Below are 22819 nucleotides of genomic sequence, written 5' to 3'. Positions count from 1 at the left end.
AAAAGAAAATATTTCAAATAGGACCTGAAGGAACGTGATAAACTTACTAATCCATTTTCTCCCTTTTCCAACATTCTCTAACCCAAGCAGGCTCAGCAGTACCTAAACCATTTGTCACTGATACCTGTCTGAAAAGTGACAATGGAACTATTTTCGTTACAAATACTAAGCAGTTTATTTCAGAGCTAAACTGCAAGAGTAGAAGAAATACAAAATATTTGTCGCTACTGACTTTCCCGTCTAATGTTCAGGTTGGCCTAACATAACCTTTAGAAAATGCAAACCAATGCCATTGCTACACCCAAAGTTCCTTGTACTTCCTATTGGAAACAGTATACCTCTTCCTCAGCTCCACAAGGAAGCAAAGCCATTAGAGATACAGGAAAAGATTCTTGATATAGTTCCCACTTTCTCCCAAAATTAAAAAAGTTATTTTCTTTATGATTAGGTTAATGTTTTTATGAAGGAATCTGTGAATTTTCTGGGGACATAAGAGATCTACTTTCTTGGTGCTCATGTATGACCTCAATTAAGTCACTTTGGGCCATGCTCAAATCATTTCTTACAGATGTTACTTAGGACTTTAAGTCCTCTCTCTCGATCACACGGGGGGCTAGGGTCTGCACCCTGAGTAGCAGGCAGTCTGAATCACTCATGGCATTCCTAGCCTCAAGAGACCACGTTAGTCACAACGGCTACAATAGGCATGCATAGAAAGCAGTAGGAATAATCCCCTTAGATTCTTGGCATCTTGATTTTCCACCTGTGAAACGGGCAAAATAATGCCCTTCAGTATCTTATAGTGATGTTACAAGAATAACTACATTAAATCCTGTGAGGCACTTGCCTGTTGCAATATTATGGACCTTAACTAGGTAGACCTTCCTCAGAGCCAGCTACATTGTAAGGTAACAATAAAACTGTTCAGCAATAAGGCAGATTCACATACATAGGAAACTAATCTTTTGTTAGATGTAGAACTTCCTGCAAACAGAAATACAAGATCACTTAACTCATCATTAATGTATAGCTTTGTCCCTATAAGCAACCTTCCCTTCTGTAGCTAGTTTTCACGTATGGACACCCAGGATCTGCAAGTGCATCGACTTCTTTCAGATCTTTGTGTTCTTATACTCCTCTTCACGTGGTGGGATGAGAACAGCTGCCTTCACACTTGACAGAAGCCTAAGATAACATGACTGAAAAAAAAGGCCAATTCTCATAGGGATTTTGAGGCAGAGCAATGACTAGAAGAGGAGGCTTAGACTCCTGGCAGAAGAAACTGGCATTCATTGTTTCCTACCCCATTCACAAAAACAGGTCTGTGTTCACATTCTTGGAACATTCTGCGTGTACGTTCCCAGTAAACAGGACTGCCGCAAAGAAATCCCTGCTCTGCCCTCAGAACTTCCTCCTGAACACACACAAAACTTGGGGTGCTGGTGAAGCACTCAGGTTGAGAGAGGTACCAGCCTTAAAATTTATATAGCGTGAACTTTGGCAGCAAGTTATGCTAGCTCAATAAACCAGCCTGTGGGGGAAGAAAAAAAAAAACAACAACAAAACACAACCAAAAACCCCACCCTGCTTCTCCCTCATTCCGAAGTCAGTTCTGGAAAAGAATAAAATAGAAACCAAGCGAAATCACATGCCTATCCTGCCCTTGTTTGTACTGTCTTTCCCAGTTGTTAGCAGGTAGATTGCCAAGCAGTAGCATAGAAGAATTCTGTGCATAGCCTGCAACAATCTAAATCGGTGCGTTTTCAAACAAGAAGCTGTTTCCGTATATCGCACCCAAAAGCTGCAAGCACTCTCGGAGCCAGAGGGTTTCAATAGGTTTGCACCTCTCTGACTTCACGCTGCTCTTGTGAGCGCAGCAGCCAAATGACCTGGCGGCAGATTTCAGGAAAGCTAGAGGAAACTTAGGAGAAGCTGCAGCTGAGTGGAGCGCGTGCTGCTCACAGGCTCCGAGAGCACAGCCCTGCCTGCTGCTGTGATGCAAGCCCTCCTCCCCCTGCTGCTCAGGAGCATTTGCCTGGAGCTGGGAACCGCACACGGCTGAGCTCCGAAGTTTGAGCATGGCTCTGAGAAGGCTGAGAAGCTGGAGGTCGCAAACTCCTGCAGACCTGGGAGCTGACACGTGTTCGAGGAGCCTTCTACTTTCCAAACCCTTCATCTCTGCTAAGGACGGAGCAGACACAGCTCAAAGGCACCCACACCTGGAAGGATCTCTTTTTTGATTCTGCTGCTGTTAACCAAGCCCTGCAGACCTACTCATATCCACGGAGGAAAAAGAGGAAAATTCTTCAAAACAGCAAGACACTTTCGAAGTGGGGAGTGGAAGGAGGCAGTTTTTCCCCTCCTTCCCTGTTTGGGAGAAAGGAGTTGACCAACCTGGTCATGAGACTTTTCCATACTTCCCCAAAGCAGGCTCCTGAAGTTGTGACACTGCACCACTGAGAGCCTAGGGTAGCGTAGTCCAGAACAGCCCCCCAGCAGCACACCCTGAGTGCAGACAATCTGGTAGACACAAGAGATGGAGAATGAGGTTGGCAAATCTGTGGACAATCAAATGGACAAATACATGTAATAATTTGGAAGTTTTCTTTATCTATCTTTGCTTTTATTCTGCTTCCTTTTTCTCCCTGATTTGTCATGCATTTATCCCTGTATTGATTTAGCTGTGCTGTTAATTCTTTTTTACCCTCCCCTCCTCAATTTAGAGTTACAATAATGGGGAAATCAGAAAGTCAAATGGATATTGTGGAAAAATCAACAAAATCTGGGAAGAAATCCTGGAGCTTTGTGGCAATTGGTCTGTCTGTCTTGCTGCTCCTCATGACTTGTGCAGTGGTCGCCCTGGTGATCCTGTATGCCAGCAGCAGAGGTAAGGAACCTGTGAATAATTCTCTTCCCTCTGCAAACAACATACAAGTCTTTTTGCAGAGCTAAATAAAAAAAATAGAGACAGTGAGGTCACCTCTGTGAGGGACTTGGCTCTCTCTGCCTTGTTCCAAGCTCACACACGGAGAGGGTTATGTTGGATTTTATTTCATTTTTAAATTATGTAATGTAAGATTCTATGTTTTTAATTAATTCTGTGCATTTTATTGAATTCAGCATTGTTTTGAGAAAGGTGAAAAAGTGTTGCACTATTTTAGAGGGGGAAGTGTGCATCTGTGTGTAAAGCTTGATGTTTCCTTATTTTATAGAAGCCTGAGTCAAGATTCATTATTGCCAGGAGTTATAAAGCAACAGCTGCTTAGCAGATCTAAAGGGGAGATTGCTTATTACAGCATGAAAGCTTTTTAAAAAAAAAAAAAAAGAATGCCAGTGTGCTGCTGAGGAAAAGGAGACTTTTTTAGTATTACATCAGGCAATTTGATCTCTAGGAGAGATTTGTTTCAGTGACTTTCATGCAACTGTCATGCCAGGAACCTGACAATGAGGCATATTACTTTGAGGTGCGTTGCCTAAATATGTTAGCTGCAGAGCATGCTTACTCTCAAAACTTAAGTTTTTGCACTAGCACACCAAATGCAAAGTCCTATTTAAAAATTCTGGGAAGCAATCAACATGACTGGTAGCAGCACCTGCCTCACGTTTGCCATTTCCATGAACGCCTCTCAGATTCAGAGCTTTGCTAAAACACTAGAGAATACAACTGAGAAGTATGAATAGCAAAACTGAAGCAAGGCATTGTTTTCTCCTTACATTGTCTCTGCATCCCCTGCCCGCAGTGAACTGCTTTCTTCAGCACTTGTAAGTACAACACTGCACAATTCTGAGTAATAATTCATGAGAAAAGCCTTTTTATTGTTTACTCCTTTTGCTACCAGCAATTGAATGTTACCAGCATTTGTTCCAGTGTTAGATGAAATCTGAGTATTTGGTATTCATAATACTCATCAGAAAGTTACTTATATTTATTCTATTAGCCCAGGAGACAGATGGAAAAAAATCCCCAGATCTAGGTCCTAGGGTAGGAGTTTCTGTATCAAAATACTGAGCTATGCAGAATTTTGTTGCTTGCATGCATGAAGGATCTGAAGTCTGCTCTACATCTTGCTTCCTGGGTTCAGGCAAATCAAGGATTCGGGTATTAATAATATTTGCCCAAATGTTGGTGTCTCATCCAAATCCATGGGAAGAGCCTGTGCATGTAAAGCAAGTACTTACAATTTTTTCATGAAAGGCTTATCTGTGAGAAAGCAGTTCCAAAATCTAAATATTTTGCAGGCTCGTATCAGCAATTAAACTTTCATTGGAAAGGTTTCCCAGATTCAGACATTCCTGAGCAAACTATGAGTGCAAAGTGGTTGCAGGGCTGATACGCTGCTTGTCCTGTACAGCGTTCAGCTCCTCCCGGCTGTTTTCTCATGCCTTAAAGGCGCGTTTTCAGCACTGACCTGGAGTCAGCTTCTCCCTCTCTCAGTTTCCGTTTAAGTGTACATAGTTGAACTACTGCGATAGGAGACACCAAGATGTAGTCACACCCTAGAGTAGCCACGAGCTTTAGGTAATTCACAGGTGGGAACTGAGCAGCTGGAACTTTAGTCTACACCATCTTTTAGACGAGTGCCTATACGCACTATTGGGTCTGACACTGAGAAAGCAAGAGCTCTTCAGTGCAACCAGTGAATGATCCTGCAGAACAGGAACGGTTTTTTGGCTTGAAAAATTTTGTCCAAATACTCCACTTGGTTCTGCTTTGATGTTACATCTAGGCCCATACCCAGTGCTCAGGCACACAGCAACAGGAAAAAAAAAATGTAGCCGAGCAGCATTCTTTTGGTAGAATTCCCAAGAATGTTATCCTTGGGATTCTTTTATTTCTAATTTCACTCAAATGTTAATTTTGAAATGCATATGGAATGCTGGATTGTTTACTAAGAGCAGATTCAGATTTGCCACTTCATCTTTATACATCCGTTATCAGAATGATGCTACCCAGACAGGCTTCTAAAAAATAATTCTGTTTAGCTAACGGAAAGTTAAAAAGATTACCTGTCCCGCCTTACATTCTCTCTTTTTTTATATATGAGGGCAGATATAGGCTTTGTGGTTCAGGGAGTATATTTTTGTTCTGCTTGTATATAGCTTGCAGAAGAGCATTGTGGTGCATGAAACAGGCCTCTGGTTATAGCAGTAATGCCTGCAGTACATGTTAATACTGACTCTGATTTTTATCTATATACCCAGACAACAAAAACACTGAAGCTCTCACAGCAATGCAATGATATAGTTCTAGAAGCAGTTTGGGGATTTTTGACATCCAAAGCAGTTTTTGTACCCATAAAACCTTGTCTAAATAAGCTAAAAGAAAATACAGTAAGAATAGCAGAGTAATATTTGCGTGATCATAGAAAGGGAAGCAGACAGAACTGAAGTAATTTGTTTTTGAATCTGAATACACCATGCCCTCAATCTTTCCATCACACTCACACTTACAACTTCGCAGCCTTTTCACAGCTCTCTCTCGGCTATGTTCTACAAATATTTACCAAACTCCAAATCTCATCATTTGTTGGAAAGGTTACAGTCTGAAGAACATTTCAGCACTTACTGTAGCTGACGCATCAAGTCACAGCCAGTGACTTCTCCAGACAACTTAGTTACAAATAACTTCTATTCTCACCTAATTGCTGGTCCTGACTGCTCAGAAGTCATGTTATTAGTTTAATTGATATTTTATTCACTTTCTGGCTTCCAAGTTTGTAGGGTTTCTCACACGTAAGATTCGCAGATATTTTTTTTGCGTCTGCATCCCCACAGGTTGTCACTATTCACATCGATTATACAGGCTGTTATAAAGCTGGAGGGCATGCTTCTGCACCTATGCTCTACCCTTTTAGGCAGGCTACAAACAAATAAACAAAGAGAAGTACAACACTTGGACTAAGAAGCACCTTGTTCTGGGAGTGGATTTCAAAAAGCCACGTTATGCTCCAGCATTTCCTATGCTGCGAATGCAATTAATGTGCACTTGAATAATAGATTTGCAAGAACCTGCTGACTAGGGGCAGTGTCTAAACTGGTCACTGGCACACTAAGAAAAGGTTGTGGCTGAGATCTGGCTTGCCTCCTAGACTGATGCCTGGTAATTGTTTGACTTAGTGAATGTTCATTAGTGAGGCACCTATTCAAAGGAAGTAGAGAATTTAAAGAAGTGGCAGCTAACAAAAGTCACGATGAAATGACATTTGGGTGGCAAGACTCTTCTCAATTCTACTCAGATGGAGCTATGTGAACGTGAAGCATGAATGTGGAGTGACGGGCCATACAGGGCTCCAAAAGTGGGCAAATACTTGATTCTCACATGGAATTCTGTCTCAGCCATGCTTATAGATAAACTATAGGTAAGAAATCATAAGACAGGTGGAATAAAAACCGAACGTGTTACGGAGTCCACTTGAAGACACTGACATCTGGTATAGACAGCCCTCTCAGAGGAAGAAAAGTTAAATTTGGCAATTACATTATTTGTTGCAAACAATTCACTGTTACAACAGCAACAAAAGCAGTTTGCAGTGCTGACAGCACTTCTGCAGATGAGATCTGTGTCAGAAATAGATAAGGTGCTGAAAGGTAAAGCTCACACTTGACTGCCTGATGACAACTGTGGATCTAATTGTTCCAATGTGTGCCATTCCCAGCCATCTGTGGTCCTCAAAACACACAGTGGGAAAACACTGAAACACAAACTGTGTGCTTCAGAGACTGTACAGAATGATTTGCTTCGCTTTTGTTGTCTAAAAAGGAACTTCAATAAGGCTGTGAAAAGCAACTTGTATTTTAAAAAATTGTCATTCAGAAGATGAACTGCTGAAGAGGACTACAGTGCTCTACAGATCTCAGAAGTTAGCCTTATATCCTGCTGCTGCCCAGTAAATGTAATGCTGTTCAGTGGCTTCTTGTAAAGTCAAATTAAGACAATAGAATTCTCTACAGTGAATCCAGTGGGGTCTGAAGCATGTCCCAGCTCTGCCATTTTTCAGGTGAGCAGTTGACCTCTGAAGTAGTGTCTAGAATACTTATTTTCACTCATTTTCTTCCATCTGGATAGTCCCACAGCTAAGGTAATTTTATTTAGCTCCGTTAAATCTTAGCTTCCCTTATCAATTCTCTGATGGTGCTCTGTCAGACTGAAAGTGAGGGAAGCCCTCAGTCTGCAGAGGGTTCAGTGGTTCTTTTCTACTTAAAAGACTATCAACAGAGCAAGAGTATGGCTTCCTAATGAAATAAATGCAAGGGTAATACTGCAGAGGTCCTGAATTTTGAGAGCCGTGAAGGAACTCAGTACTGCACAAAGTAGTTCCAGTGATGAAATCTTTCTGGCTCATTTCTGTTCTTTTGACATCCCTCTTTGATAGTTTTAAAAGGTATACCCAAGGAATGGTATCTCAGAAGAAAGAGGTGGGAAAATGGAGTCACTCGTTTTTAAAAGAGAAAAAAAATGTTGTAAGACGCTAGATCCTATATGAATTTGGCTGTGGGAGAAGACGAGTGGGAGGTAAGGTTTGATGGGAGGAAGTGAGTATTGATGCCCCACAAACACTCCGCTGATTATTTACTTTCTATGCAGCAGGGGGAACACAGGATTCAGAGCTGAACAATCTGTACAAATTTTCCTCTGCTACAAATCACTATCTTCATGCCTTACATTATTGTCAAACATGAGCCCGTGTCCCACTTAGGATTTTACATTCAGAAATTGCCCATCACATCCATCCAAATCCTGCGAGAAATTTGTTTTGTTTCAACTTTTAGGCTTTGTAAAACATTAACCCGAGGTGCGCCTCCCATGTTTGTACTTGGCAGCAGTCTTTGTCCATGGATGTCAAAGAAGTAGCCTCTGTGTCATTATAGCTCAATCTATCAGCAATATTTAACCAGGGAGGAAAAATAAATATATAGAGAAATACCTATATTTATACTGAAAATTTGGGCAGCTGTATTTTAGCAAAGTAGATTGAGAAAATGAAGTGCATAGAGTTGTCTAGCTGAGGCTTTAAAAGGTGCATTTTACATTTGTTTCTATTTATTTGAAGTTCAAGAGGTGCAGCAGACAGAGCCTCAGTCAAGTGAGCAAAGACCCAACAAATACATTGCAAAGTAAAACAGGGCAGTGTTGGTCATATCTCATACAGAGTCAGGTTGGCTTGGTTCTTTGTCAGGAATGGTACTGAGGCATAAAAGAGAGAATTGATAGCAAAACAAAGGAGCCACTTTTAGAAGTAATTTGAGAGCCCCTCACCAGCCATTTCTAATTATCTGTTTTTGTGGCAGAGTTTCAGAGCCCTGAGTGTGCAACCAAGGTTTCAAAACAGATTTGGCTTCCCTGCTTATACAGCTCAATTACATTTTCACAATCACAAGGGCTTTTTTGAATGTGGGGAGTTAGAATCTTGTTGAAAGCAGTTGGGTTCCAGAAACTGAAGTTAAATTGTCAGGTTATATTAAAGAGAGAAGCTTTGATTAAAAAAAAAAAAGGCAAAAAAAAGAAGCAGCTTCATTTGAGTCCTGCCTGGTCCCTGTGAAACAATGAGAGAAATACAGCATACTTGTAGTACAGTTATGTCTTTCTCACCTTACCTATTGATACTTCTCCTGTATGGAAAATTTCCATATGCCTTTGAACTACTAGTTTCTTTTCCCCAAAAGGATTTTTTTTTCCTTGGAAATACCCTGGGCTTTTAGGTTTGTTTATTTAAAGTTATTGGAGAGTTTAGGAAACTCCAAAAATTAGGCTTCGCTTCATCTGGTACCAAAAAAAAAAAGCAACAAGCTAACCCCCTCTATGTGAAGCTTCACATTGTTACATGTATTTTGCTCATCCCATGTTCAGATTGCTAGACAGTAAACTATAATAAGGCACGCAGTTATTCTAATGCAGATCTACTCCCACGCAGCACGACAGCACTCGGCTGAACCCTGAATGTTACATTCCCAATCACAGTGGGGGCTTTTTATGTTGCTTCCACTGATGAACTTCAAAGCCCTCTTTTCTTCCCTACTGTTTTATTTCTATCTGAATTACTGTAATCTTGTTTGCTCTCATGTAAAATACTTGTTTTCATTGGAAGGAATTTTTTTAGTAACTCTTTTCTGCAAACATCCTACTGTAAGGATCAAAAAAAAAAGTTTAAGAACATGGCTAATCCTGTTGGAAAGTAAGGGTATCAACTTTTTGTTTTCCAGTGTGGAACCAAGTAGTTGTCTGTTTAACATCAGTAGATACTAAGCTAGTCCAGTTTTGTAAAAGGGAAATTAAAACAGTGAAATTAATTTTCTTGTGCCCAGGGCCAAGGCCACTCATCAGGCTGGGGTGCTTAGATACCTCCCATTCCAGTTCTGTAGTGAACAGCACACAAGAGAGTGACATGACCAGCATCAAACACATTCGCTTTAGTATTCAGTGTAAAAAGTTACGTGTTCGTGTACAAAGGCTTCAGTGTAAGTCTGCAGCAGAACTTATGGCTCTGAATTCACATCAAGACCCTCTGTAATCACTGCCATCAAACTCATAGCAGTGTATTTAGTGTAGAGCACCAAGCAGTAAGAGCTAGGGACTGTTCCAGTTTCAGTCTCCGCTCTTTTGTGGATCTTCTTCACTGGAAGAATTTCACAAACCAAGACTAAGTGGTCAAAAATAGAAAATTAATAGCCAAGAGTAACACTTTCCAGCTTCTGCTGGAATGAGCATGCAGACCCATTTCCCCATGTAGAGGCACACATCATTTTCTTCTATTTTGGAAGTCACAGCAAAATGCTTCTGGTAAGGTTTCATTGCCTGTGCTCCCTCTCAAATTCCTCGTCACATCACTCATCGCTCCTTCTCCGTGGGTTGAAACCAGCAAGTCAGGAATTCTGGGGACCTTCATAAGTTTGATTGCTTTCAGACTACTGAGGAAAGTGATCAACAGGACTGAGCCAAGGTCTTAAGGCAACAAAATTCATATTTTACTAGAGAGGTGTCTCATGTCACAACGGAAACAGCTGATACTAGTACACCCATTAGCTCTTAGCACAGTTTGTACTAAACTTACTCAGATCTGCTACTTGGAGTACTGAGATGTATTGAGATGACTGATAACGACTTCACTGGATTTTTCCAGGCTCATCTCAAAGGCAGAACGCAGACTTGAACATAAGTCCACAGTCTCCTCCATTTGACAGTATTTCATCGGCCTTAAACATTATGATTAGGGAGCAACCTCTTTGCTGAGCAGCGAGGCGTAACCTTAAAGGGCATCCCTGAACAGACCAAACACAGGTCTCTTACCCGCTTCCCCCCTCCCCTTAGAGAAGTAAAAATAATTTCTTTTCTTAAATTTGCTCTTTGACTCAAACCTGTGTGAAAGCAGTAATCCAGCTATGGACTTTTTGCCCCCTGTTTAAACCTCTCAGTCATGGTGACTTTGAAGATCATGAAAGAGCTCAGATGCACAAAGCATCCATGTAGATTGTCTAGAGAGGGATCTCATACTTTCAGTATGTGTCAGAAAGACTGTGGAGACAGTTAGCAAGTTAAAAAAAAAAAAGTCTTGTTCTCCTTCCAGGAGAGTTAAAACTCACTGTCAAGACTGTTTTAATACTGCTTCCAATAAATTTTCCTCATAAATCTGGAGATAAGAGATTTTTTTTCACAGTTGTCATTTGGTATCTTTTACTAGCACTAATATTCACTGACTTGCTCTAGAACTAAACAGAGCTGTCACTGAGGTTGGGCTGCTAGCAAGTGACATTGGTAGCAATTTCTTTCCAAAACAACTAATTCTATCTGCTTTCTTATTCCTTTCCCTGCAGGCACTCACTATGGCACCAATTCAGGCAACGTATGTACCACACCTGGATGTGTTACAGCAGGTAATGATTGTTACTATGAATAATTACTGCAGAGGTGATGTTTTACATGTTGTTAGCTCTACTGAACCTGAGTAAGCAATAGTTCAGGCTTTAAGACTGAAGAAGTTGAAAAGGAATGAAATTTCCCCTTGGGCTAGATACATATTGCTATTACTGTCAAAGGCAGCAAGTACAGCTGTCCTCAAATACAGCTCCATGTGTAAACCCTGAGCAAAAAAACCCTATTCTTCTCCACTGTATGCTTTCTTTGTCACCAGGAGTACCATTCATAAGGAAGTAGTACAGTAAAATTGCCAGTGTGGTCAACAGTTCTCTGGCTCTGGCCTGAGCCACTAGGGTGTGGATTGACCAACACGGTCTGTATCTATGAAGTACAATAAGTATCCCCTTAGACTGAATTTTCTCTCGAAGAGAATGCGTTCCACACGTGGGGCTACTCACCTTCTTATTTTTGGCATCTACTTGTACACCTCCAGAGAGGTAAGAGTCCAGCACAGATGTTCCCAATTGCCCCCTGGAAACACTGACTTCCTAAGTAGGTACCTAAGCTAGGGCCCCAGGTAGCAGACTCATGCCTGTAAGACACTGTGCTATGGGAGAATTATTCTCCCATTCAGAGGCTTCCTCTGTAGAGCAGTACAATTGCAGTGCAAATGTCTGCTGTCAGGTGCTTCCTTGCATTTTTAAGCAGAAAATAGGATCCTTTGAATCATAATACATGAGAATGAGTCTTATCCACTGTAAGCAGTATAAGCAAGGTGCCTTCTTGCCAAGCAGCTTCTTGACAGTGTTTGGTAGTCCCAGAGATTACTGGGCAGTCTGTGGAATTCAACTCTCTAATTCTGATACCTAGCTGCTAGAATAATTCAGAATATGGACCCAACAGCTGACCCTTGCAAGGATTTCTACCAGTATGCCTGTGGGGGCTGGCTGAACCGGCATGTTATCCCAGAAACGAGCTCCAGATACAGCATTTTTGACATCCTGAGAGACGAGCTGGAGATCATCCTAAAAGGTAGGAATGAGGCTACTCTATCCTTGGTCATGCACTTGTGTTTAGTTTCAGATGTTATTTACTGCACGTTATACAGAGAAATAAGCTTCCAGAGAAGTGTTGATTGTGATTTTTTTCTCTAGTCCTTTAATCTCTACATCTCTTACTAGACCCATTTTGTGGGAACATCCTGTTCCCACTAAAAATTAGCCATAGGCGATTTGGTACTAACTTCAAAAGGAGCAGGACAAGCTGTATGCACGTCCTCCTTCCTGACACTTTTTCCATTAATAGCTCCTTTAAAGAGCACTCTAGTTTCACAGTGATTGAAGCCTACAGTAACACGTATTTATCATAGCCCTGAATTCTCAGTGATTTCTATGAAGAGATCAAAGCTCTTCAGGGCAAAAATCTCACTGCAACGGTTCCTTCCCCAGGTGTGCTGGAGACTTCAGATCAAGGGGACAGAGAAGCATTTCAGAAAGCTAAAATACTTTACAAGTCATGCATGAATGAGAGTGAGTCTCTTCTTGTTCCATTGATTCTCTCGTTCAATACCAAATGTACAAAAGTACCAACAAAAGTACTTCTAAGCGAAAGTCCAGTCAATATCTATCTAATCTGCATGGCCTTGCCTGGAAGGCTAATCTTCAGATGAATGAAGATGCCTTGGTACATCATTAGAGCTTAATAGACACATTCTGGAATGTAGAAAGGATGGATGTTGGTTACCTACCTCTGGTATCAATGCAAAACCTTCCCTTCTGAATACAAAAATGTGTCCCATTTCATCCTTTCCAAATTGATTCAGTCAAAATCGGTACTGAAGTCAACAGAAGTATTTTCATTACTTTTCTGAAGACTAATGTAGGAGACACATGATTTCATAGTATCCTATTTTCTGCTACGACAAATTCAGTTTCAGATTTAAACTGTTAAGCCCATTACCTATTTTTCTTTTTTTTTTCCCCTATGAAAACAATATAGTATTTGTTTTTCCTCTCTCAGGTCTTATAGAGCAACGAGATTCATTGCCTCTGCTAGAGGCCTTAATGATGGTTGGAGATTGGCCAGTGGCTTCTGCAGACTGGAATAAGACCAAAGGTAATGCTGTGCCTGAAAGAGTGCAGTAGCGTTAAGTCAGAATTATTTACTGCACTAAGGAGACTACTGTCATTGAATTAGAACCTCCATTTTAACTTTTTCTTCAATAAACAAAAGTCAGGGTGTCATATATATTCAGCACACAGGGATCTCTATAAATAAGACAGTGTAAATGTAATAACTGTGTTATAAGATCTCATTCATGAACAGTGTACATTTTAAGATAGTTCAGAAACCTACACGTTACAAATAATGAAAACAAAAGCAACAGAACCAATATAGCTGTGTTCTAATGCTTGCATATAAACTAGGGTTTGGAGCATAACTACCTAACTAGGCAAGGTCATGGTGATTTATACTATGCATAGACAACTGCATATATATAAAAAAATAAATCATTACTGATTACTTTACATCATTGAGACAGATAAGGCCAGTAAGAACAGTCTAGCAATTTCTAGCCACCATAGGAATGTCCTGTACAAATATTCCCACATCATGTCCAGTCTGGTTATAAACAATTGCAGCAATAAGCTTGCAAACTATGCAACTTAATCAGTCCTGATACATATCGATAGATGATTTATATTTTCCCTTCTATCTCCCAGAGACAAGTTGGAGCATGGAAAAAAAACTCTCCATAATGAACTCCAGATTTAACAAACGTGTCCTCATTGACATGTTTGTATGGAATGATGACCGGGATTCCAGCAGACACATCATTTATGTAAGAAAAAATTGCAGGGAATTATTTATATGCCAGAATCATAATGAATAGTTATTTACGCTGCATACAGATTAGCTTTCCATACATCAGTGGGTATGTACAATACTGGCAAAATGTATGCAACAGTTCTGTACCCCAAGCAGCAGATCTGTCTCAAAGTCACATTGGGAAACACTTTACGGTATTTATTTTTTTATTTCTTTAACTGAAACAAAAAATTATGCTAAAAATCAATGGACCTTTGCTGATTTACAGCATTTAAGGGTTGTAAATTCTTGTGACTTGCAAAATGATGGTGAGGTTTGACATATAGCAGGATAACATGTTTTTAAAATCTGTAAATGATATTTCAGAGTTTGTCCATGTATGCTTATGCATGAAGTCTAGCCCTCAAGTCAAGCAACTTCTTTTCTAAGTTGCTTAAATTTACTCTTACATCTCAATGGTTACTGAAAGATTTTGCTTAATAACCCACACTAAGTATCCATCCTGTTCTTATCTAGAAATCCAGAGACAAAAGTTGTACCTTCCATCTCACCCCAGTTCCTAGAAAGCTAAAGTTCTCTGATTGTTTGGTAAGAGTGTACTATTGTCGTTCCAACACTGAAAGGATGGCACATGCAGCATTTCCTGATGCCTTTGGACAACACCAGTTCCTGTTCATCACTAACTAAAGAAATGTATGATTTCCTTCAGATTGACCAGCCAAGTTTAGGAATGCCATCCAGGGATTACTACTTTAATGGGGGCAACTATCAAAGAGTAAGTATTCCTTGTAATTTATTTACTGTGTGCTACTAAACCAACTTTATTACTTACCCCTGTGTTTTGGAAAACTCCAATATATGAAACTTCATGTTATGTAACAATCAGAATTAGACTGTGACATTCATTGCTACATTTTTTCCTAATTATGCCAAAATTCTGTAAAGTTTACAAAAGGACCAAACAACTGTATAAATATCAAGCCTCCCAGAACTGGCCAATTCATACAGATGAGAAGGTTATGGGAAAATAAAATCATCATGTTTTATAGCTTAAAACAGTCTCTGATTTTGAAGGGTAGGTTCAAATTTTCAGTGCAGGTTATTTTGGAGTCACTTATATCTTCTTCTAAAGCCACTGGTTCTGGATAATATTTTACAAGGTACTGGAAAGATATGGGAAAAGAATTGTCATACAATACCCCAAAATACAATCTAGTATGTTCAAATATATTTTGTTGAACATCAAAATATTCAGAATTTTTCACATGTTCATTCAGGGGGAAAAAGTTAAAGTGTTTTACATGGAGCAGCAAAAGCTATATCAGTGGAACAGATACTCAGCTAGTAAGAATCTGCTGCCACTTACTCCCCCCTTTCCCCAAAATTACATGAAAATCGTGAGATTATTTTCTAGCTGCTTTTCTCTGCCAATGCTCAGAGCAAAGATGTGAGGGTTTCAGTAAGTACATAGAAAGCTGTTGCAAACATAGCCAGATAATTTATCAGTTTCCAAGATGAAAATACTCTTTTAGTACGTTTTATTTTCCTCAATTATGTCATACTAACAAAGAGCATTTGCAGCCTAACATCAAACTAATTTTCCTAACACGAATGGAAGGGAATACAGAGAGACAACAATCAGCATTTTTAGACTCTTTTGTCTAGTGGTTGTAAAGGCAGATGAAAACATCAGTGAGACTAGTTTTCTTCTTTCTTCAATGTATTTGACTATATTCTCATATATAGTATAGTCTAAAATATAGTCCTGTGAAGTTTTTCTGAGATTGTTTCCACACCTTCTGGACACCTTTATAAACTGCCAATTTCTGTTAATCTGTCTCATGATACAAAGCAATCTCCACATAGTTGTGTTGGGAACTGCAGATAGCTACTGAAACTAGGATTCTGTTCTACAAGTTTCACCTATATAGCGGCAGTTACAGTAGAAAAGAGATATTTATGCGTTGTTGCATGAAAGTCAGACTTAGATTGACTTGTAGGAGGTAGAAAATCAGGTACAATACACAGATGATCCTAAATTAGCAAAAGAAAACCAGTACTGCTTAATACAGTTTTAATTTGAAGCTATAAAGAAGAAGGGCTAAGGCTGTGTTTTTAATCTTAATGAATAAGTAGGAGACACAACCCCTTTTTATTTGCTATTTAACAGCTCACTTGCCACAGACAATGAACCAAACTCTGATGACCTAAACTCCCCCTGTGCTCAGTCCAGCATCTTTTGGCAAAACTTATACTGAGGCCTGTGGGAGTCTGGCCTGATTAAGGCCTCAGCATTCAGCCTAAAAACACAAATCATCATCGTGTAAGTGCCCAGACTCAATTTCACAACAGTTACTGTATTTATCTGGTTTCCAGGGTCTATGGAGGAAGAAAAGTATGCAAGAAGAATAGGTAGTATTAAGCTTTCCTGCATCAGAGATCAGTGCTCCCTCAGCAGCCAAACATTTATGCCTCAGAATGGACTTTGAAAAGATCACAGCCATACCCTCCTATTAGAAATAAAGCAAAGATATCACTGGGAACCATCTGAGACAGAACTTTTCTTTCAGACAGTAAAAGCAGAGAGTTTACAAGACTTACGGTATTACTTTCAGAGAACTTAAACCTTCCATGTTTACTCTGGTATTTTGGCTAGTAGGGATCACTATTCTCATAGTGCAACTCAAAGCGCAGAGCTTTCTCTTTGCTCAAGTAGTCATTCTAATCCAGAATGCTGGAGAGTTAGATTGCACAGGGAAGCAGAAAGCGTTGCTTTTACTATGTATTTTGAGACTGGCAACCGCACTGTAAGGTATTCCAGGATGAACTGAGGTCCTGGATATTGCAGTAGTATCTATTATAGCAGAAAAAAAATATGAGAAAAATGGAGTGGGGAGGGTTGCATTGGAAGCAAGGGCAGAGGCTGTGACCCCTGGGCCAAACTTCTTCACAGCACACTGTAAAGCTAAAATAACAAAAAGAATGGTTCACTGAATGAGAAGTGATAGACAGCAAATCTTTCCTTTGCAATGCTACACACGTTCTGTTTCTCGCATGCAGGTGAGAGAAGCTTACCTGCAGTTCATGATCACCATCGCCAAAATGATCCGGGAAGACAAAAATATGTCTAAAGATGATTCCTTTGTCCAAGAGGAAATGACAAAGGTTATGGAGCTTGAAACAGAGATTGCAAATGTGAGTATGAAATCAGGAACTTCTCAGGATGTTGGGGGGGGGGCAAGGGGGAGAGTCTCTTGCTCTTTTGTGCAGCAGTTTTCAACACAGCAGAAGACTCATGGCCTAGAAGAAAGCAGAGGGAAGAAGACTTGTTGTGCCGTGAGCAGTCCAGAAATCAGAGCCTCTGTGTGTATGCCTACTGTATACGCGGCTGCTGTGCCTGCTCTAGTCCTAGCCATACTTCTTTTTGGAAGTCTTCTAAAGCAGGGTAATCTATCTTCTGCCAGACATACACTATGATAACACCAAGGCTAGCTCCTCTGCATCCTTCGAAGTCTATAGCACCCTAAAAATCTCTAGAGAGCTTAATCTTCCATTCTAAAGCGGACAGAGGGAACCACTTGGCTCAACATATTACTGAAACATTATTGAATCGGGGGGGGGGGGGAGGGCTGAGTTCCTGTACTGAAATTTAGAAAGCAGCACTGGACACCATCAAATGAGCTTTCTTTTCCAAAATAAACTGTTTTATTCACATATTATTTGAGTGTGTATACATGCATGCATGTGACTTCAGCCATTGACGCTTGTGTCAGTTGATTCTAGTAATAACCTTGTGAATGTCTTCAGGCAACTACCCCAGCAGAAGAAAGGCATGATGTAACCTTGTTGTACAACAAAATGACCTTAAAAGAGCTACAGGAAAAGTTTGCATTGAACGTAAGTGTTTAACGAGCAGTCTAATACTTTCAGCCTCCTCTTATTACCATGCCAATCGGAAATGGCTTTGTGAATTTATCAGTGATGCAACAGAGAGATATAAAATCATTCCCATTTGTAATCTTGTCTTCAGAGTCTCTTAAAAAGCATTTTTCTACTGAACAACACTACAACTACATTCAATGCCATAGACTGTACAAAGTCCAGACAGTTACTAAGGCACTTAAACACCTGGCATTGGTATGTGTCTTTCTGTCTGCCTAGGAATTTAACTGGACCATCTTCATCCAAGGTGTCATGTCTTCAGTAGATGTTCAGGTTGACCCAGAAGAAGAGGTTGTTGTATATGGCACACCCTATCTGCAAGAGCTGAAAGCAATTATCTCAAAGTACTCAGCAAGGTAAAGAAACCCGAGAATATCCAAGACAAAAGTTACAGAAGTATTGTGGAAATGTAAATTATTGGGCCTGCTTGCTAGTTCTGCCAGAGCTTCTCTGAGAAAAGTGACACCACTTCACCATAAGATATGGGTAATATCTTCTAAGGTCTTAGGGTCCCAAAGTACTGTGGTACCAAGTGTCTCACCTGCTCACATGCTTAGAAAAGGTTAAATAGGAAGAAAAAAAATGTGTCACAGGCTTAGCTTTTGTTACACTCTAGAAGGGGAAAAAAAAAAAAATTAATCCCTGAACAGACATGGTAGTACAGTCCTCAGTCTGGATGTCTCTCTAGTTAGCCAGCCTGTTAAATAAGAACAGTCACCTGTAGATGCTGTGACTGGCAGCAATCAGTTGCTTTCTTACCTCCATTCAAAATAAAGATCCCGCTCTGACTGTCTGCACTAGCGTTGCTTTTTACAGGGGATTAAACTCAGCTTTTCTTTCCCACACAGCACCATCCAGAACTACCTCATTTGGCGATTGGTAATTGATCGAGTCAGCAGCTTGAGTCGGCGTTTCAAGGATGCTCGGGCCAGCTACAGGAAGGTATTTCCTCTCTTCCTAAAGAGACCACAGGGCATAGTACTGGAAGAGAGTCCCACAGTCACCAAAACAAGTCCTCGTCAATACAATGACATTATTATGTCATGTAATCCCCAAAGAAATCTAAGAACAGCAATCACAACAACGGAAACCTTTGTCTTAGGTTAACCTCCTCTTTAGGCAATGATTTAGAAGAGAGATGGGTAGGCAGAATTAATCCTGTGGTGTTTTGTGTTGCAGGCACTTTATGGGACAACGCTGGAAGAAGCCCGCTGGAGGGAGTGTGTGAGTTACGTCAACAACAACATGGAGAACGCAGTGGGAGCAATGTATGTCAGGGAGACATTTGCTGGTGAGAGCAAGAGGATGGTATGTAGTTTACCCTTCATACTATTGTATATCCACAATGTCTACAGTGCCCGTTCCCCTCCATCTGATCTCCCAACCTGTTTTGTCTGTTAAAGATACTAATCAGCCAAGAGTCAGAAGGCGTAAGAACTCATTTATGATGCTCTTTTAAATGCTGAATACCATGTTTTAGAGCACAGAATTTGGAGACATCATCTTTCAGTCAGAAGCTTTTCACTCCTCCTTAGCTGTGCCTGGGAAAAGTAGCATTTAAATAATTAATTTCTTACTGCCTCTCTTTTAGGTCCGAGATTTAATAGATAAGATTCGCAAAGTGTTCATTGAGACTTTAGATGAGCTACAGTGGATGGATGAGGCATCTAAAGAGAAAGCTCGTGAGAAGGTCAGAGATAATAAGGAACTTCAGTATTCTGTCATGAATATGAAATCTTTGGAATTTTGTAGCATCACTATTCCCAGTTCCTCTACAAATGAGAGGGAAGAAAACTTTGATGTTCACTATCCTGTTATCCATTATCCTGTTACATTGTCCTTTTCTTTTTAATCCTTTGTTAGTTCACATATATTTTTATTTCCTTTAATGAGTCTTGTGAACCATGTTATAAACGAGAAGATTACACACAATGCATCAACTAGAATGACAACTGAATACAATGCAAACCCCTGAAGAAAACTTTTCAAACTTTTCATTGACTTTAGGACCATCAGCACTGTTCCAATAGCAAGAGGGGAAAAAAAAAAGGTACTAAATGAGGGTTAAGCCCAATTCCTGTTGGATGGTGCTGTAGGGTCTGCAAGTCTGCCATAGTGGCTGGACACCAGGGGATGAGGGGAAGTCTATATGTTTCATATTTAAACAGAAAGTCTCACTAGGCAATAGGGTGCATTTGAACATGGTCTTTAAATATTTGCATCCAGTTTCTTACAAACAGGTGAACAACAGCAATAAAGGATTTGAACTATTATATGTATTGAAACTTAAAAAAACACACACACAATAAAAAAAAACACAATTAAGAGGAAACATTGAACTCTTTTCTTCTAGGCAATGGCAATTAAAGAACAAATTGGCTATCCAGATTATATTTTGGAAGATCAGAATGAAAAACTAGATCAGGAATATGCCAATGTAAGTATGCTGTGCATACCTCAATAAGTACCTCAGTGTAAAAGCCTACACTTATTTCTTGCCACTTGGAATACTTATACCTGTGCAACTGTCCTTTCCAAGTGACTGGACAGCATACAAACTTGATTGTGTTGAACATTTTATAAATAAATGCATGCAGAGAGCTAACTATTAAGTAATACTTTGCAATCAAAGCTTTTTCTCGAAGATACATCCAGTGGCACGAGGAATTCCTCTCTCCACATAGCTTGCTAATATACTTGGATATCTGTTTCTTTAGTTAAACTTCAGTGAACACAATTACTTCGAAAACATTCTGGAAAACCTGAGAGCTGGAGCCCAAAAGAGCTTGAAAAAGCTTCGAGAGAGAGTTGACCAAGACATGTAAGTTTGCAGACTGCATGCTACAGACACAATCTAAATTCTGACATAATGGTTATTGTGTTTAAGTCATATGCTGTGGATAGCCAAGAATGCTTATGTCTGAGACCTTTTAAGTTATTTCCTGGAATTAAACAAGTAGTTCATTGCCTCTTGTGGTACGCATTTATCCAGTTCTCTTGGAATCCCTCTAATCCTTCATCAAGCTGCTTCACATTCAGATACTACATTGAAGCTACTTAACACAAAAGCAGTGACAGATCTTTCTGACAACTCAGCAAGGAAGAGATGAGATAAGCAGTATTATGGAACTTCTAAAAATCTATAATCAGGGGAAAAAAGCTTAAGAAATTCTGGCCAGAATTCTGTTGGAAATATGCCCAATCTTGAGGAAGTTGAGCACCAGATCTAACTTATGTCCATTTCCAGCAGATTACTTCACACCGCACCTAGTAAAGTATAAATGTATTTTTCAGGAAGTGCCTGTCATAGGTGCAGGTTTGGCTGCTTCACGAGCCCTTCTTTGACTCCATGAATGCATCCCGAGTAAGTCTCAGGTCTTAGCCAGTATTGCCCTAGCTGTTACCTCACAGTTCTCTACTCCTAGGCAAATCCTCAGCTAGTGCTAGTCTTAAAACAATCAGAAGCAGCACGTTCATAAATTGTTACTCACAGCCCCAGGGTGAGCAGTTGGTGTCACTACCCAGCAAGAAGCATTACTACACAACATCACCAGGACGACCCCTCCAGTCCTTCAAGGGCAGCTGAGCTCCTGCCAAGTCCATGACATGGATACGTCCCAGAAGCCCTGGCTTGCAGCAAATGCCTTGGAATATGAGCCGATTTCCAGAGCTATGAGCTAGCCAATCTGAACTTTTAATAGTCCAGTTAGCGGTGTTGGAGGTGTCCAGCTCAGGAAGCTGTCTGGCAAAGCTACTGCTGAATACATTAGTGACAGATAGACTGTAATGGAAGGCAGAAGTAAGGAAGCTAATACCAACTTGATGTGTTGTTCACTAGTAGGCTTCCAGCCTGTGTGATGCTGGAAGAGAATGTCTTGAGAGAAAGGAAAGTAGATTCCAGTAAGAATTTCAAACACCTCTTCACAAAATGTAAAATAACACAGAGTTATTAATAACCAAGCAAACAAACGCTCTCCAAAGGGAAGCATTAGTCAAATTAATTGTTGTAAAGCCTATTCATTTTTTCTATCCCTCTTCCTGTGAAGTGGTTTTAACTCAAAATGCGAGCACACAATGCAGACACTTAGAAGCCTCCAGTGAATTACTGATGAATAATTCACCAAGGGAGTTTTCTGATCAGTCAGCTAAATAACAGAGCATTTTTTCCTGTTTCCTCATTTCTTGAGGAATCAGTCATAGTGCTCTTTATAGCAAAAGAGTCTTGCACAGCATTGGTGTTCTTAATCCACAAACTGTGTTATAGATCACTGCTGCCTTTTACAGTCTGTCTACAGAGACGGATGGTAGCCCTTTAGCCAAAATTCCCAATACCTCTGCTCATTCTAGGTGTGGTTTAAAGCACATTGTGGGAACCTTTTCACGGATTCGTGAATTAGGCCTTCTTTGCCTGGTAGTTTGATGATATATGAAATACCAATAGCTTGCACTTTTTCCATAAAGAGCTACATCTTTCTAGTGATGTCTCTCCAGCAGCTTGAAGGGTTTCCCCAAGGAGGCATAAACCCACTTATCACTCCAGATCACTGTTTAATTAAACTGAAGGAGAGTATATAATATTGCTGATAGTCATTGCAATTAAGAAAATTAGCCATTGTTCATAATCATAGCCTTCTTGGGGTGTGTGTGGGGGTGTTAGTTATTACAAGCTACCTGGCCAGCTACAAACATTTCATGTCAGGCACGCCAAGCAGAAGCTTACAGACCAAGAATGTGTTTTCCCAACAGACTGGCCTTCAGAGCAAAACTGTTTTGAAAAATTCTCATGTACCCCCTACAAATTCAGGAACAGATTCCTACTCCCTCTCTATGCATGTGTTACACACAGGTTCATGGCAATATCAGCACAACCTATTGCTACCACTTATTCCTGTTCCCAGGCTGCGATGAGCAGTCCTCTATTCTGTTAGTCCAGAACAACCAACTTTTCAAAAACTGAAAGATAGAGACATGTGCTGTATTTCTTAAGCAGGAAATTTGATTCCATTCCAGAGCAGCCCACAAGTAGTCATGTCAAATTAACAGCAGATACAGCAACAGGGCATCCCAAGACACTATAAGGACAAGAGATGTGGGAAGAAGAGTATCTTAGGCTGAGGCTGCTGAATACTTATCATGAGTTCATGGCTTCAGACTGTTATTGCGTGGTTCATTAGGGCAGGGTGACTAGGAGTGTAT

General features: G+C 40.2%; 1 protein-coding gene across 2 annotated transcripts in view; it reads left to right on the top strand.

Annotated features, from left to right (window-relative positions):
* Positions 1-2733: 2733 nt before the first annotated feature.
* The window catches only part of MMEL1 (membrane metallo-endopeptidase-like 1), a 28967-nt gene continuing 8881 nt past the window's right edge, over positions 2734-22819 (top strand). The window contains exons 1-15 of one of the 2 annotated variants that reach the window (XM_009320542.1): positions 2734-2887; positions 10834-10869; positions 11723-11884; positions 12301-12381; positions 12872-12967; positions 13576-13694; positions 14391-14456; positions 16742-16876; positions 17489-17578; positions 17843-17979; positions 18472-18565; positions 18803-18931; positions 19215-19313; positions 19977-20060; positions 20341-20444. In XM_009320542.1, the coding sequence (XP_009318817.1) occupies positions 2734-2887; positions 10834-10869; positions 11723-11884; positions 12301-12381; positions 12872-12967; positions 13576-13694; positions 14391-14456; positions 16742-16876; positions 17489-17578; positions 17843-17979; positions 18472-18565; positions 18803-18931; positions 19215-19313; positions 19977-20060; positions 20341-20444 (1586 nt within the window). Of the gene's footprint in view, positions 2888-10809; positions 10870-11722; positions 11885-12300; positions 12382-12871; positions 12968-13575; positions 13695-14390; positions 14457-16741; positions 16877-17488; positions 17579-17842; positions 17980-18471; positions 18566-18802; positions 18932-19214; positions 19314-19976; positions 20061-20340; positions 20445-22819 lie in introns of both variants that reach the window. The other variant, XM_009320541.1, reaches the window with a different exon arrangement.

The sequence above is a fragment of the Pygoscelis adeliae genome, unplaced genomic scaffold (genome assembly GCF_000699105.1).
Source record: "Pygoscelis adeliae isolate BGI_AS28 unplaced genomic scaffold, ASM69910v1 Scaffold213, whole genome shotgun sequence".
Classification (NCBI taxonomy): domain Eukaryota; kingdom Metazoa; phylum Chordata; class Aves; order Sphenisciformes; family Spheniscidae; genus Pygoscelis; species Pygoscelis adeliae.
Note: the sequence above shows the minus strand (reverse complement) of the source record. Positions and strands in the feature narration are given on the sequence as shown.